General features: G+C 42.5%; 1 protein-coding gene across 1 annotated transcript in view; it reads left to right on the forward strand.

The window, feature by feature from the left end:
• Positions 1–6,434, forward strand: part of LOC105543708 (cytochrome P450 3A8) — a 37,372-nt gene extending 30,938 nt beyond the window's left edge. The window contains exon 14 of the mRNA XM_011985742.1: positions 6,398–6,434. Within this exon, the coding sequence (XP_011841132.1) occupies positions 6,398–6,434 (37 nt within the window). The remainder of the gene's footprint in view (positions 1–6,397) is intronic.
• The last annotated feature ends 9,237 nt before the right edge of the window (positions 6,435–15,671 follow it).

Consider the following 15,671-nt stretch of genomic DNA (forward strand, 5'->3'; position numbering starts at 1 on the left):
GCATTTCTATATGCCATAGTGAACAATCTGGCAAAAATAAAAAAGTAATCCCTTTTACAATAGTCACAAATAAAACTAAATACCTAGAAATTAAGTTAATCAAAGAAGAGAAAGATCTCTACGGTGAATATTGTAAAACACTGATGAAAGGAATTGAAGACACAAAAAGGGATATTTCATGTTTATATATTGTAAGAATCAATATTGTTAAAAATGTCCACACTACCCAAAGCAATGTACAGATTCAATGAAATCCCTCAAAATACCAATGGCATTCTTCAAATAAATAGAAAAAATATCCTATAATTTGTATGGAACCACGAAAGACCCAGAATAGCCAAAGCTATTTTCAGCAAAAAGAACAAAACGGGAGGAATCATATTACTTGACTTCCAATTATACTACAGAGGTATAGTAACCAAAACAGCATGGTTCTTATATGAAAACAGACACATAGACCAATGAAATACAATAGAGAACCCAGAAACAAATGCAAACACCTACAGTGAACTCATTTTTGACAATGCTACAAAGAACATACATTGGGGAAAAGACAGTCTCTTCAATAAATGGTGCTGGGAAAACTGGATATCCATATGCAGAAGAATGAAACTAGACCCCTATATCTCACCAGACACAAAAATCAAATGAAGGTGGATTAAAGACTGAAATCTGGCTGAGTGGGGTGACTCATGCCTGTAATCTCAGTACTTTGCAGAACTTTGAGAGGCCAAGTTGGGCGGATCACTTGAGGTCAGGAGTTAGAGACCAGACTGCCAACATGGTGAAACCCCATCTCTACCAAAAAATACAAAAGTTAGCTGGGCATGGTGGTGCATGCCTATAGTCCCAGCTACTCAGTAAGCTAAGGTGGGAGTATCATTTGGACCTGGGAGGTGGAAGCTGCTGTGAGCCGAGATCATGCCAATGCACCCCAGCCTGGGCAACAGAGTGAGACAGACTGAAATCTAAGACCTCAAGCTATGAAACTGTTACAAGAAAACATTGTGGAAACTCTTCAGGACATTGGTCTGGGCAAAAATTTCTGAAGTAATACCCCACAAGCACAGGCAACCAAACCAAAAATGGACAAATGGAATCACATCAAGTTAAAAATCTTCTGTGCTGCAAAAAAAGTAATCAACAACGTGAAGACACAGACCGCAGAATGGGAGAAAATAGTTTCAAACTAACACTCTGACAACAGATTAATAGCCAGAATATATAAAGAGCTCAAACAACTCTGTAGTAAACAATCTAATAATCCAATCAAAAAATGGGCAAAAGATTTGAATAGACATTTCTCTCTCACTCTCTCTTTTTTTTTTTTTTTTTTTTTGAGATGGAGTCTCTGTCGCCCAGGCTGGAGTGCAGTGGCGCAATCTCGGTTCACTGCAAGCTCCCCCTCCCGGGTTCATGCCAGTCTCTTGCTTCAGCCTCCCAAGTGGCTGGGACTACAGGCACCTGCCACCACGCCCAGTTAATTTTTTGTATTTTTAGTAGAGACAGGGTTTCACCATGTTAGCCAGGATAGTCTTGATCTCCTGACCTTGTGATCTGCCCATCTCGGCCTCCCAAAGTGCTGGGATTACAGGCAAGAGCCACCGCGCCCGGCCTGAATGGACATTTCTCAAAAGAAGACATACAAATACCACACAGACATATGAAAAGGTGCTCAATATCATTGATCATTAGAGAAATGAAATAAAAAACTACAGTGAGATAGCATCTCACCCCAGCTAAAATGGCTTTTATCCAAAAGACAGGCAACAACAAATGCCAGCGAGAATGTGGAGAAAAGGAAACCCTTGTATACTGTTGGTGTGAATTAGTACAACCACTATAGAGAACAGTTTGGAGGTTCCTCAAAAAATTAAAATAGAGCTACCATAAGATCCAGAAATTGCAGGGCTTGGGTATATACCTGAAAGAAAAGAAATCCATATACTGAAGAGATATCTTCACTCTCATTTACACAATAGCCACTATTCACAAATGCCAAGATTTGGAAGCAACCTAAGTGTCCATCAACAGATGAATGGATAAAGAAAGTACTCCAATTATACACAATGGAGTACAATTCAGCCACAAAAAAAGCATGAGATCCCGTTATCTGTAATAACATGGATGGAACTGGAGGTCATTATGTTAAGTGAAATAAGCCAGGCACAGAAAGACAGACATTGCATGTTCTCAATTATTTGCAGGATCTACAAATAAAAACAACTGAACTAATGTCTGGGTCTTAGTCAACTTTGTACCCTAAGTACCAGGAGCACAGCTTTTAAAATACACGATGAATGCTTTCATACAGGAATGAACAGATGAGAGGCACAGGGTGCCTCTGGGTGTTCTTCTGATACATAGTATCTTCCTTGACACATTTAGTACAACTCTCAACAGGTAAGTCTCTTCATGTTATGTTACCTTCTGAGGAATTAGGTGGCAGAACATGCCTTCTATTATTTTCCTTTATGGAACAAGACCAATTGCATTAGTTGGGACACAGTGCTGGCTGCATTTGAGTCCCAAGCAATGATTAGCTTATTGCTGAGAGTAATTAGTCTATTTCTACAGAGTCAGAGGGGATGACACACAGGGACCCAGCAATCTCACCCAAGTCAACTCCACCAACGTTTCTGGTCACGACCATGTGTACAGTACCCTGCTAGGGACCAGGGTCATGACAGTAAATAATACCAGACTGTGCCCTTGAGGAGTTCACCTCTGCTGAGGGAAACAGACACAGAAACCCACAATGGTGGTAGAGATGAAATAGGACAATAGGACTGTGTGAGGGGGATAAGAGGCACCCAGAGGAGGAAATGGTTACATCTGTGTGAGGAGGTTGGTAAGGAAAGACTAACAGAAGGGGTCTGTCTGGCTGGGCTTGGAAGGACATGTAGGAGTCATCTAAGGGGCACAGGTACACTCCAGGCAGAGGGAATTGCATGGGTAAAGATCTGTAGGTATGGCTTGTGGGGATGGATTTCAAGCATTCTGGAATAATCTCTAGAGCAAAGGAGACTTGGAGGAAGTTCTGAAGATTTATTCTTTGCTTTAATCTTTTTCCTTTGGTCTCTGAGAGGCTAGGATTAATATACAGCTTTGTTTCTCACCTAATGGGAATCTGCCAGCAGCCTGAAAACACAGGAGCCATGAAAGCCAATTTGGATTTTACACATATTTTCTCCTTTATGTTACAGTACAGGAGGATGAACTCTCTCACTGGTGGGATTCCTGGCATCCTAGAGCAGGTGGAGAAAAGAGTTACCTTCCACTGTGGGTAGTGGAGGCTCAACCTGTCACATTTGACTTCTACAACAAGTTTATTTTTATTAAGAGTAGGGAACCACAATGACATGAAAATAGAAAATATAAACCTCATTTTAATTCTTTCACAGAAAGCTTAGGAATTCAGTGAGTTGTGGCAACACGGTTTCCATTTTCTAACATTTTAAAATGAATTGATTTGGTTTAAATTCATTCGTTTTTAAACCAGAATTTTTTGGAGATAGACTATTTCCAGCATGTTCCTTCTGGATGACAAAAGAAGGCTGTTAGTTCAGTATTTATGACAATAAATGTGTATAAAATAACACCACCTTTCTAGAATAATGTCAGGAATATGAGTCTAATGCACGAATGTATATCTCTAAGACAAGATTGCATACGTCTTTTTAAATATACATGCCCGACAGTTTATTTTAATACCTCCTTTTTGAATATACCTGCTTAGCAGGCTGTGTTAAACTCTCAGGGCAAGGGAGTAGGCAAGACTGTGAGCCAGTGACGACAGCAAAGGCATCCAGGTAGGATCAGCATGAAGTGAGAAAATATTCCTCAGCTCTCAGGGTAGAACTGCAAAGAGATATTCTTGGGTCCTGGCCCCACAGTGGACGTCACTCAAAGGGCAAACCGGTTGGCATCTCATCTGCTTCAAGCCTGGACACAGGGGCACCATCTGTGTCACTCTGTGTGTGGTCTGCCATGTTGTGGGGCTGTCACTACAGATTTGGGCAGCCGGGCAGACAATACCTTAGCCTTAGACGATGCTGGTGCAGCCCAGGAGTCAGAAGCTATAGTGGAGACCATGCCCTCCTTAGGCCAATACGATTACATGAAATAGATGACTGGCTTTTCTGTTAGCCTCTTCATTGAAAATGAAAGCAGCATTACTCTACCAAACAGAGGGGAGCTGGAAAGAAACTAAACAGCTTAGCCAGCACAGCCTCTGCCTTGACATGGAACCATGTGAGTCTAGACACTCACCTAGATCTTTCCTCGGGGGCCAATGCTGCTGACACATTAACTCAATAGTTTATCCTGGCCTGAGAGACCATGTAACTTGTAGAAAGTTTAGAAGCAGACATTAGTGTCATTGATTTGCCATGGCTGCGACAACAAAAGAAGAAACTGGAGTGGGAAAACCGAAGGCCACCCTGGTTTCAGTAGATGGTGCACACACTTCCACTAACTGTTCTGGGGCAAATATCCAAATGCACTATATGCTGCCTCTGCTGGGTCCTCCAAACATGACCCTCCAGGCCATTTCTCAGTTGTATTTTACCACATATTGTCAGAGTCACTGGATTTGTACAGAATGTTTGGAACCTATACTGCCGTAAGTGCTACCCATTCTAGAGGAGAAAACAAGGTCTTAATTCAACTGTCTGGAACATTTTATGGTTACTTATGTAAAATACTGCATCTTTTGCTATCAACAGGAAGGTACGTGGACATTAGAAGGCCCCTGTCTTTCAGCTGAAAGCACATATGAGGCATATGGATCCATTTATATACACCATAATTTTCAGCTGCATTTTCCTAATTTGCCTCTCTGCAGCCAACCTTGTGGGACTAGCAGATTCACAGTTGAACTGGTGGCTGGCGACCTCTTCCGTCAGCTTTTCTTCTTCCTTCCATCCTCCACCCCTCAGTAACATCAGACTGGGAAGGTCTTCAGACATCCAGAACCCCCAGTTGGGGGAGTCCATACATGACCCATCAAAGATGAGTTGCAAGCAGGCCTGCCATAGAGAGAATCAGCCTTAATGGGTTTTCCTACAGAGACAGTCGACGTACAGAGGCAATAAACTGACTGCTTTGTGATTGATCACCTTGAAAAAAATGAGCATGTCTGGATATAGTAGTCCTTTCTTGCATTGCTATAAAGAAATACCTGAGGCTGGATAATTTATAAAGAAAAGAGATTTAATTGTCTCATGGTTCTGCAGGCTCTACAGGAAGCATAGCAACTTCTGCCTCTAGGGAGGCCTCAGGAAATTTACAATCATGCCAGAAAGTGAAAGAGAAGCAGACAGATCTTACATGACTGGAGCAGAAGCAAGAGAGAGTGGGGAGGAGGTGCCACACACTTTTAAGCCACCAGATCTCATAAAAACACATTGTCACGAGGACAGCACCCAAGGGGGATGGTGTGAAACCATGAGAAACTGCTCCTAGGATCCAATCACCTCCTATCAGGCCCCACCACCAGCACTGGAGATTACATTTCAACATGAGATTTGGGTAGGGGCAGATTCAGACCATATCACTGACACTGTGCTTATCAGATGAATATCACCAGTTGGAAGGCTAGATTCCACAAGAGGAGGAATGTCCTGGAAATTGTTTCCTTAAGTTGTGATTCTTCTACACACTGTCATTCAGGGAACTGTGAGTCACTCATCCTCCCCAGTGGCTCAAATCAACCAGATCATCTGACCACAGAGACTGAGGTGTAGCTGAAGATTTCTTGCATTTCTACAAGGCCAATAGAAGATTGGAACACAGTTGTCAATCTGTAGAAATAAGGACTCTGTGACTCCTCCAACACCTCTCTGTGAGTGATGGTTTAAGAAGGGCCAGATCCTAAAACAGGGTCAGAGCTTAGAGAGAAGGGAAAGCATAAAAGCCTCTGAGCAAATTCTAAAGACAGGGTCACCATAGGCTCTCAGCGACCCTCTGTGACTGAGTGGAAGCAGTGATGCAAAATCTCATCATCACGGCTGAAACAAAAGAAAAGTCACCCTTTCTACCTAGGATGAGAATCCCCAAATCAGTGTAGTCCACTTACTAACTAGACATAAAGGAATGAAGTGCCCTGAAATAATTCCTGCCTAAACCTCTCAGGAGCACTCATGTTTGAGGACATTTATCAAGTATTCACTCCAGGATTGGGACCTTGAAGACTTCAGCTGCTTTTAGCTAATCATTGTGACTTTTGGGGTCTTGGTGCAGGCAGGAAAGGACCTGATGAACAAACATAATCATTGCCATTGGAGTTACTGTTATTATTTATTGCCTTAATGTTACCTCCTTCTCTTGAGCATTCCAGTTCCGCCAGCCCCTATATCTATAAAATCACAATCCCTGTGACCTGATTTCTGTTTCACTTTGTAGATATGAAACCCATTCACATGGACTTTTAAAAAAGCTTAGAATTCCAGGGCCCACACCTCTGCCTTTTTTGGGAACTACTGTGTCCTACCATCAGATGAATGTCTTTGAGCTCGTTCTTTTGCTTCTTATGATTGCAAAGAGCAGCCTAGTTCCATGAGTAAAAATGCTTCTCTGCAAGAGGAAGGTCTGAGGTTTTACCCTTTTGGAAACAGTGTGTAGGCATCACCCAGAGCATGGCAAGGTTCACACAGGGGCTTTCTTGCTAACTCTGAGGAACCTCAGGTTTGCCTCAGTTGAACAGCCCAAATCCCAAGGTAGATCAGCAGCATGATGTTCAAAACTCGATATGCAGACTTTGTGAGCACCATAAAGAATATTTCTTTTGGTTCCATGTATGTTCCCAGGAAAGTACAGTCATACTTAGTTAGTATTAAAAGTTGGAACAGGATCCCTTGATTGTGACTTGTTATCTGTGTACATGAGAGTCAAACTTTCTTCTCTGTAGCAAGAGCTCACGAGTAGCCTTTTGTCCCTTCCTCCTGGACAGCTTTGAAACTCAGTTTATTAGGGAGATCAAGTGTTTACCATTGGGTCATTTGCATCAGCTTCAATCATCTCCTACAAATGCTAAATTCCCCGAGGGTTTTTCCATTTCTCTACCTTAGCTCTTACTCCCCATGATATCTTTTGCCATTTTGAGACACACAACAAAGGGGTTCTGCTTTACTTCTTTTTATTCAAAGGCAGCACTTTATTAGTGAGTCTGAGGAGGGAGTGGATGTAACTGACATGAAATAGTCGTTGTTTCTCAAACTTAGATCTTTAAGCAAAAAATGAATTTGTGTCTTTTTTCCCCAAAGGTGGAATCACATTCAAAATCACTAGAAAGGGGATAATTTGATGAAATTATTAAATATTTAGTGTTGCTGAATAGAATGTCACATGTGCCATGTGGACTGTGAACTTTGGCCAACCTTTGTGTCTAACTTGGTCTGATGCTCTCCCTAGGGCCTGGCCCCTGGATGGAAAATTATGACCTCGTGTCCACAGTGCCAGCAGCAGTGGTCAGCTCTCTGGCTTAGAAAGTCTTTCCATCATACCTGAGGCTTGCTTCTCAGATTCTAATTCTCCCAAGTGAGGGCTTTGTTGTCTAATTACTACCCAGAAATTTCATATTTTTCCCTCTGCAAAGGCAATAATTTCCCCACCACCTTTTCCAGGTCAACACTTTAGTAGGTGTACTCCCAAGATAAACATTCCTGGGACCTTTGTTTGCATAGTTAAAACGTCACCCCTGAAATGTAGAAACAGGAAGGTTTGTTTTTAAGTTTCAATGAAAATCCCGAGCAGGTGTCAGAATTTGCTGTGTCTGATATGCAGAGGGGACATTTTCTCAGAACTTCCATGTTAAGCTGGAAAACTGGAAAGTGAGTTCATTTTGTCATTCTGATACTTGCTCATTTTCTTACTCAACAACATACCTCAGACTTATCTAAATCTGCTAAAGAGGTCTGCAGTGTCTGTAACTTTCTAATTTCACTAGAATTCTAGAGTGAGCTCATGAAATAAATGAAAAGGATGATGAACAAAGAGATAAAAAACTGTGCATTCCCTTCTGATACTCACTAACTTTCCCTCAGCCTCAGTTTCCCCACGTGCCCCTGGAGGTGATTATTCAGGGATTTATGAGATTTTAGAGACAACACATGAAAAAGCAAAAAGACATCAGAAAGACAAAGAGGTACTTAGTATTTATACACAAGAATAAGTCATTCAGTATCTACGACACTTGGAGAAAATTCGAGAGTGATTTTAAATCTTTCATTTCAAATCCCTCCTGTTTTCTCACTTTCCCTTTTGATGTCTCTAAATAACCTTCCTCTAACTGCCAGCAAGTCTGATTTCTTTGTGTTCGACTGTTTCCAGTCCCAGTTAGAGGCAGGGTTAAGTACATTTAAAATAATAATCAAGGGGAACACTTCCAGTTTGGCTGAATAGGAACAGCTTCTGTTCCATTGGTCTATACATCTGTTTTGGTACCAGTACCATGCTGTTTTGATTACTGTAGCCTTGTAGTATAGTCTGAAGTCAGGTAGCATGATGCCTCCAGCTTTGTTCTTTTTGCTTAGGATTGTCTTGGCTATACGAGCTCTTTTATAGTTCCATATGAAATTTAAGGTAGTTTTTTGTAATTTTGTAAAGAAAGTCTATGGTAGTTTGATGGGATAGCATCGACTTTATAAATTACTTTGGGCAGTATGGCCATTTTCACAATATTGATCCTTCCTATCCATGAGCATGGAATATGTTTCCATTTGTTTGTGTCCTCTCCTACTTCCTTGAGCAGTGGTTTGTAGTTCTGCTTGAAGAGGTCCTTCACATCCCTTGTAAGTTGGATTCCTAGATATTTTATTCTCTTAGTAGCAATTGTGAATGGGAGTTTGATCATGATTTGGCTCTGTTTGTCTATTATTGGTGTATAGGAATGCTTTTGATTTTTGCACATTGATTTTTGCATCCTGAGACTTTCCTGAAGTAGCTTATTAGCTTAAGGAGATTTGGGGCAGATGACATAATTGCATATTATTATAAACAGAGACAATTTGACTTCCTCTCTTCCTACTTGAATACCCTTTATTTCTTTCACTTGCCTGATTGTCCTGACCACAACTTACAATACTATGTTGAATAGGAGTGGTGAGAGAGGCCATTTTTGTCTTTTGCTAGTTTTCAAAAAGAATGCTTCCAGCTTTTGCCCATTCAGTATCATATCAGCTGTGGATTTGTCATAAATATCGCTTATTATTTTGAGATACGTTTCATCAATACCAAGTCTATTGAGAATTTTTGGCATGAAGGAGCATTGAATTTTATCGAAAGCCTTTTCTGCCTCTATTGAGTTAATCATGTGGTTTTTGTCATTGGTTCTGTTTATGTGATGGATTACATTGATTGATTTACATGTGTTGAACCAGCCTTGCATCCTAAGTATGAAACCAACTTGATCATGGTGGATAAGCTTTTTATGTGGTGCTGGATTCGGTTTGCCAGTATTTTTTTTTTTTTGAGATGGAGTCTCGCTCTGTCACCCAGGCTGGAGTGCAGTGGCTCGATCTCAGCTCACTGCAAGCTCCGCCTCCTGGGTTTACACCATTCTCCTGCCTCAGCCTCCCGAGTAGCTGGGACTACAGGCGCCTGCCTGTCTCTTATACACATCTAGATGTGTATAAGAGACAGTTGTACCTCTGGTAGAATTCGGCTGTGAATCCATCTGGTCCTGGGCTTTTTTGTTGTTGTTGTTGGTAGGCTATTAATTACTTCCTCAGTTTCAGAATTTGTTATTGGTCTATTCGGGGATTCAACTTTTTTCTTGTTTAGTCTTGGGAGGGTGTATGTGGCCAGGAATTTATCCATTTCTTCTAGGGTTTCTAGCTTATTTGCATAGAGTTGTTCATAGTATTCTTGATGGTAGTTTGCATGTCTGTGGAATCAGTGGTGATCTCTCCTTTATCTTTTTTTTATTGTGTCTATTTGATTCTTTGCTTTTTTCTTCTTTATTAGTCTGGCTAGTGGTCTATCTATTTTGTTAATCTTTTCAAAAAACCAACTCCTGGATTCATTGATTTTTTGAAGGAATTTTTGTGTCTCTATCTCATTCACTTCTGTTCTGATCTTAGTTATTTTTTGTTAGCGTTTGAATTTGTTTGCTCTTGCTTCCCTAGTTCTTTTAATTGTGATGTTAGGGTGTCAATTTTAGATCTTTCCCACTTTCTCCTATGGGCATTTAGTGCTATAAATTTCCCTCTAAATACTGCTTTAGCTGTGTCCCAGAGAATCTGGTATGTTGTGTCTTTGTTCTCATTGGTTTCAAAGAAAATCTTTATTTCTGCCTTCATTTCGTTATTTACCCAGTAATCATGCAGAGCATGTTGTTCAGTTTCCATGTAGTTGTGTGGTTTTGAGTGAGTTTCTTAATCCTGAGTTCTTATTTGATTGCACTGTGGTCCGAGAGACTGTTTGTTATAATTTGCATTCTTTTGCATTTGTTGATGAGTGTTTTACTTCCAATTAACGTGGTCAATTTTAGAATAAGTGTGATGTGGTGCTGAGAAGAATGCATATTCTATTGACTTTGGGTGGAGAGCTCTGTAGATGTCTATTACGTCTGCTTGGTACAGAGCTGAATTCAAGTCCTGAATAACCTTGTTAATTTTCTCTCTTGTTGATCTGTATAATATTGACAGTGGGGTGCTACAGACGACCACTATTATTGGGTGGGGGTGGGACTCTAAGTCTCTTTGTAGGTCTCTAAGAACTTGCTTTATGAATCTGGGTGCTCCTGTATTTGGTGCATATGTATTTAGTATAGTTAGCTCTTCTTGTTGCATTGATACCTTCACCTTTATGTAATGCCTGTATTTGTCTTTTTAAAAAATCTGTGTTTAAAGTCTGTTTTATCAGAGACTAGGATAGCAACCTCTGCTTTTTTTTTTTTTCTTTCCATTTGCTGGGTAAATATTCCTACATTCCTTTATTTAGAGCCTATGGGTGTCTTTGCATGTGTGATGGGTCTCCTGAATACAGCACACCGATGGGTCTTGAGTCTTTATCTAATTTGCAAGTGTGTGTGTGTGTGTGTGTGCATGTGTGTATATTTGTGTGGTTTTTTTCCTTTTTTTTTTTTTGGAGGAAGTCTTAGTCTGTCACCAGGCTGGAGTGCAGTGGCACGATCTTGGCTCCCTGCGATCTCTGACTCCCTGGTTCTAGTGATTCTACTGCCTCAGACTCTCGAGTAGCTGGAATTACAGGCATGCACTACCACTCCCAGCTAATTTTTGTATTTTCAGAAGAGGCAGGGTTTCACTATGTTGGCCACCATGGTCTTAATCTCTTGACCTAGTGATCTGCCCTCCTCGGCCTCCCAAAGTGCTGGGATTACAAGCATGAGCCACCAGGCCTGGCTTCCAACTGGGGCATTTAGCCCATTTACATTTAAGGTTAATATTGTTATTTGTGAATTTGATTCTGTCATCATGATGTTAGCAGGTTATTTTCCCCATTAGATGATGCAGTTTCTTCATAGCGCCAATGGTCTTTAAAATTTGGTGTGTTTTTGCAGTGTTCAGTACTGGTTGTTCCTTTCCATATTTAGTTCTTCCTTCAGGAGCTCTTGTAAGGCTGGCCTAGTGGTCACAAAATCTCTCAACATTTGCTTGTCTGTAAAGGGTTTTACACTAATGAAGGTTAGTTTGGCTGGATATGAAATTCTGGGTTGAAAATTCTTTTCTTTAAGAATGTTGAATATTGGCTCCCACTCTCTTCTGGCTTGTAGGGTTTCTGCAGAGAGTTCTGCTGTTAGTCTGATGGGCTTCCCTTTGTGGGTAACCCGACCTTTCTCTCCGGCTGCCCTTAACATTTTTTCCTTCATTTCAACCTTGGTGAATCTGACCATTATGTGTCTTGGGTTTGCTCTTCTTGAGGAATGTCTTTGTTGTGTTCTCCATATTTCCTGAATTGGAACGTTGGCCTGGCTTGCTGAGTTAGGGAAGTTCTCCTGGATAATATCTTGCAGAGTGTTTTCCAACTTGGTTCCATTCTCCCCATCATTTTCAGGTACAACAATCAAACATAGGTTTGGATTTTTGCATAATCCCATATTTCTGGGAGCCCTTATTCATTCCTTTTGATTCTTCTTTCTCTAATCGTGTCTTCTCACTTTATTTCATTTAGTTAATCCTCAGTTTCTGATATCCTTTCTTCCATTTGATTGATTCAGCTATTGATACTTGTGTATGCTTCACGAAGTTCTTGTGCTGTTGTTTTCAGCTCCATTGGGTCATTTATATTTTTCTCTAAACTGGTTATTCTAGTTAGCAATTCATCTAACCTTTTTTCAAGGTTTTTAACTTCCTTGCGTTGGATTAAAACATGCTCCTTTAACTTCTGAAGCCTACTTCTGTCAATTCATCCTACTCATTCTCTGTCTAGTTTTTTCCCCTTGCTGGTGAGAAGTTGTGATCCTTTGCAGGTGTTTGGAATTTTCAGCCTTTTCACATGAATTTTTCCTCATCTTCATGGATTTATTTACCTTTGGTCTTTGATGTTAGTGACCTTCGGATGGGGTTTCTGTGTGGACGTTCTTTTTGTTGATGTTGATGCTATTCCTTTCTGTTCATTCGTTTCCCTTCTAACTGTCAGGCCCCTCTGCTGCAGGTCTGCTGGAGTGTGCTGGAGGTCCACTCCAGACCCTCTTTGCCTGGGTATCACCAGTGGAGGCTGCAAAACAGCAAAGATTGCTACCTGTTCCTTCCTCTGGAAGCTTCATCCCAGAGAGGCACCCGCCAGATGTCAGGCAGAGCTCTCCTGTATGAGGTGTCTGTTGGCCCTTACTGGGAGGTATCTCCCAGTCAGTATACGTGGGGGTCAGGTACCCACTTGAGGAGACAGTCTGTCCCATAGCAGAGCTCAAGCACTGTGCTGGGAGATCTGCTGCTCTCTTTAGAGCCAGCACGCAGGAACGTTTAAGTTTGCTGAAGCTGCACCCGCAGTCACCCCTTCCCCCAGGTGCTCTGTTTCAGGGAGATGGGAGCTTTATCTATAAGCCCCTGACTGGGGCTGCTGCCTTTCTTTCAGAGATGCCCTTCCCAGGGAGGAGGAATCTAGAGAGGCAGTCTGGCTACAGTGGCTTTGCCGAGATGTGGTGGGCACCACTCAGTTCGAACTTCCTGGCAGCTTTGTTTCCAGGGGCAAGCAGCCTATTCAAGCCTCAGTAATGGCGGATGCCCCTCCCCCCACCAAGCTCCAGCATCCCAAGTCAACTTCAGACCACTGTGCTGACACTGAGCATTTCAAGCCAGTGGATCTTAGCTTGCTGGGCTCTGTGGGGGTGGGATCTGCTGAGCTAGACCACTCGGCTCCCTGGCTTCAGCCCCCATTCCAGGGGACTGAATGACTCTGTCTTGCTGGCATTCCAGGCACCACTGGGGTATGAAAAAAAAACTCCTGCAGCTAACTCAATGTCTGCCCAAACAGTCACCCAGTTTTGTACTTGAAACCCAGGGCCCTGGTGGTGTAGGCACCCAAGGGAATCTCCTGGTCTGTGGGTTGCAAAGACCATGGGAAAAGTATAGTATCTGGGCCAGAATGCACCATTCCTCATGGCATAGTCCCTCACGGCCTCCCCTGGCTAGGGGAGGGAGTTCCCCGACCCCTTGCACTTCCTGGGTGAGGTGATGCACCCTCCTTGCTTTGGATCGCCCTCCATAGGTTGCACCCATCTAACCAGTCCCAATGAGATGAGCTGGGTACCTCAGTTGGAAAAGCAGAAATCACCCACCTTCTGAGTTGATCTTGCTAGGAGCTGCAGACTAGAGCTGTTCCTATTTGGCCATCTTGCCAGCAACTCATTGTTTGTCTTTCTTAAAATATCTATCTCTTTAATCAATTTTTCATTCATATATTCATTCATCTTTGTTGGCTTTCTGCTTTTTCTTGGATCTTATTGAGTTTCTTTAAAATCAAAATTTTGTATGGTTTATCTGATATTTCATATATTTCATTTTGGTTAGGCTCCACTGCTGGAGAGTTAGCATGATCTTCTAGGGGTGTTGCAATACTCTTTTTTCAGACCTCCAGAGCTGTTTCTCTGGATCCTTCTCATCTGCATAAAATATTTCTTCATAACATTTTTGAATTTACTTAGTTTATTTATTTTATTTTATTTTATTTTATTTTGAGATGGGGTCTTGCTCTGTTGCCAGGCTGGAGTGCAGTGGTGCGATCTCGGCTCACTGCAACCTCTGCCTCTCAGGTTCAAGTGATTCCCCTGCCTCAGCCTCCTGAGTAGCTGGGACTACAGGTGCATGCCACCATGCCCGGGCTAATGTTTTGTATTTTACTAGAGATGGGGTTTCACCATGTTGGCCAGGACGGTCTTGCTCTCCTGACCTCGTGATCCATCCCCCCTCGGCCTCCCAAAGTGCTGGGATTACAGGTGTGAGCCACCATACCCAGCCTGAATTTACTTTCATGTGGATAGGATTTTCCCCTGTGATGATGTAACTATAATGTATATTGTGTGGGTTCATTTGGTTTTGGGTCTGGGCTCTTTCAGTGGCAAAGACTATGTATGAGTTCCTTGGGTATACTACCCTTTTTGAAGAGGCTTTCTTAAATGTTATTTATAGCAATGATGTGCTGTGTGTGTGAGCGGTCTCACTGCCTCCTGTGGGGCTGGCATGGTGAAGGACTCAGGAAGATTATCTTGTTTCCCAGGCAGTGCACATGTGTCAGCAGGTTTTGTATCAGGTTGTGCAGTTCAACCTGCAAGACAGAAGGTGGCACTTATGGGAAAGAGCCTGCTGTGGCAAAAACAGATGGATAGACACTTTATCTTGGGTTACTGGGAGTAGCTTCCTATTGCTTCAGACTTGAGCTGGGCTGTAAAATACACAGTGACAACTCCTTGCTCAGCCCCTGAGGTGAGGACAAGGCAGGGTAGAGCTAAACTGTAAAGTCTGCCCTTTGACATCCCAATGGCAGATATGAATACCAGCCCTGATGGGGTTGTGGGAGGAGCTCCTAGTGAAATGCCTCAAAGTCTTCAAAGGAGGGGAGGGGGCTTCCCCAGCTCCACAGCCTGGGCAGGCGGGAATATGATTCACCTTCCTGTCATTCCTCTGTCCTGGTGCTTGCAACACTCAGATCAGTTGGACACCGTTGTCTATTTCCAGGCTGCATGTAGTCGAGCACTGGGACAGGTGCCTGTCCTGCAGGTCAGCATCAAGATGTCTTCTATGCAAGACATTCTCCCTCAGCACAAATGACACAGCTTTTTGGTTCTCCTGCTCTGTGCTGCAGAAATGCTGCTGCCCCATGTGGAGGAAGAGGGGCCATGCCTTTCATATAAGTCTGGGCCCTGAGGTCTCACTGCAAGTGGGGATGCACTGCCAGTGGGATATGCAGCTACCCTTAATAACCCTAAAATGGCTATCCTCTGGTGTGACTGTGCATCTTCGTGAGCCACCATGGCTGTGCCTGATACAGTAGCTGAGAGGAAAGAGAAGTCCTAATCTCCACGTCCATGCCCAAGCACCAAGGCTGTGGGAAAAACAAAGAGAGATCAGACTGTCACTGTGTCTATGTAGAAAAAGTAGACATAAGAGACACCATTTTGTTCTGTACTAAGAGAAATTCTTCTGCCTTGAGATGCTGTTAATCTGTAACCCTAGCCCCAACCCTGTGCTTGCAGAGACATGTGCTGTGCT

The sequence above is a fragment of the Mandrillus leucophaeus genome, unplaced genomic scaffold (assembly GCF_000951045.1).
Source record: "Mandrillus leucophaeus isolate KB7577 unplaced genomic scaffold, Mleu.le_1.0 Scaffold29, whole genome shotgun sequence".
NCBI lineage: Eukaryota > Metazoa > Chordata > Mammalia > Primates > Cercopithecidae > Mandrillus > Mandrillus leucophaeus.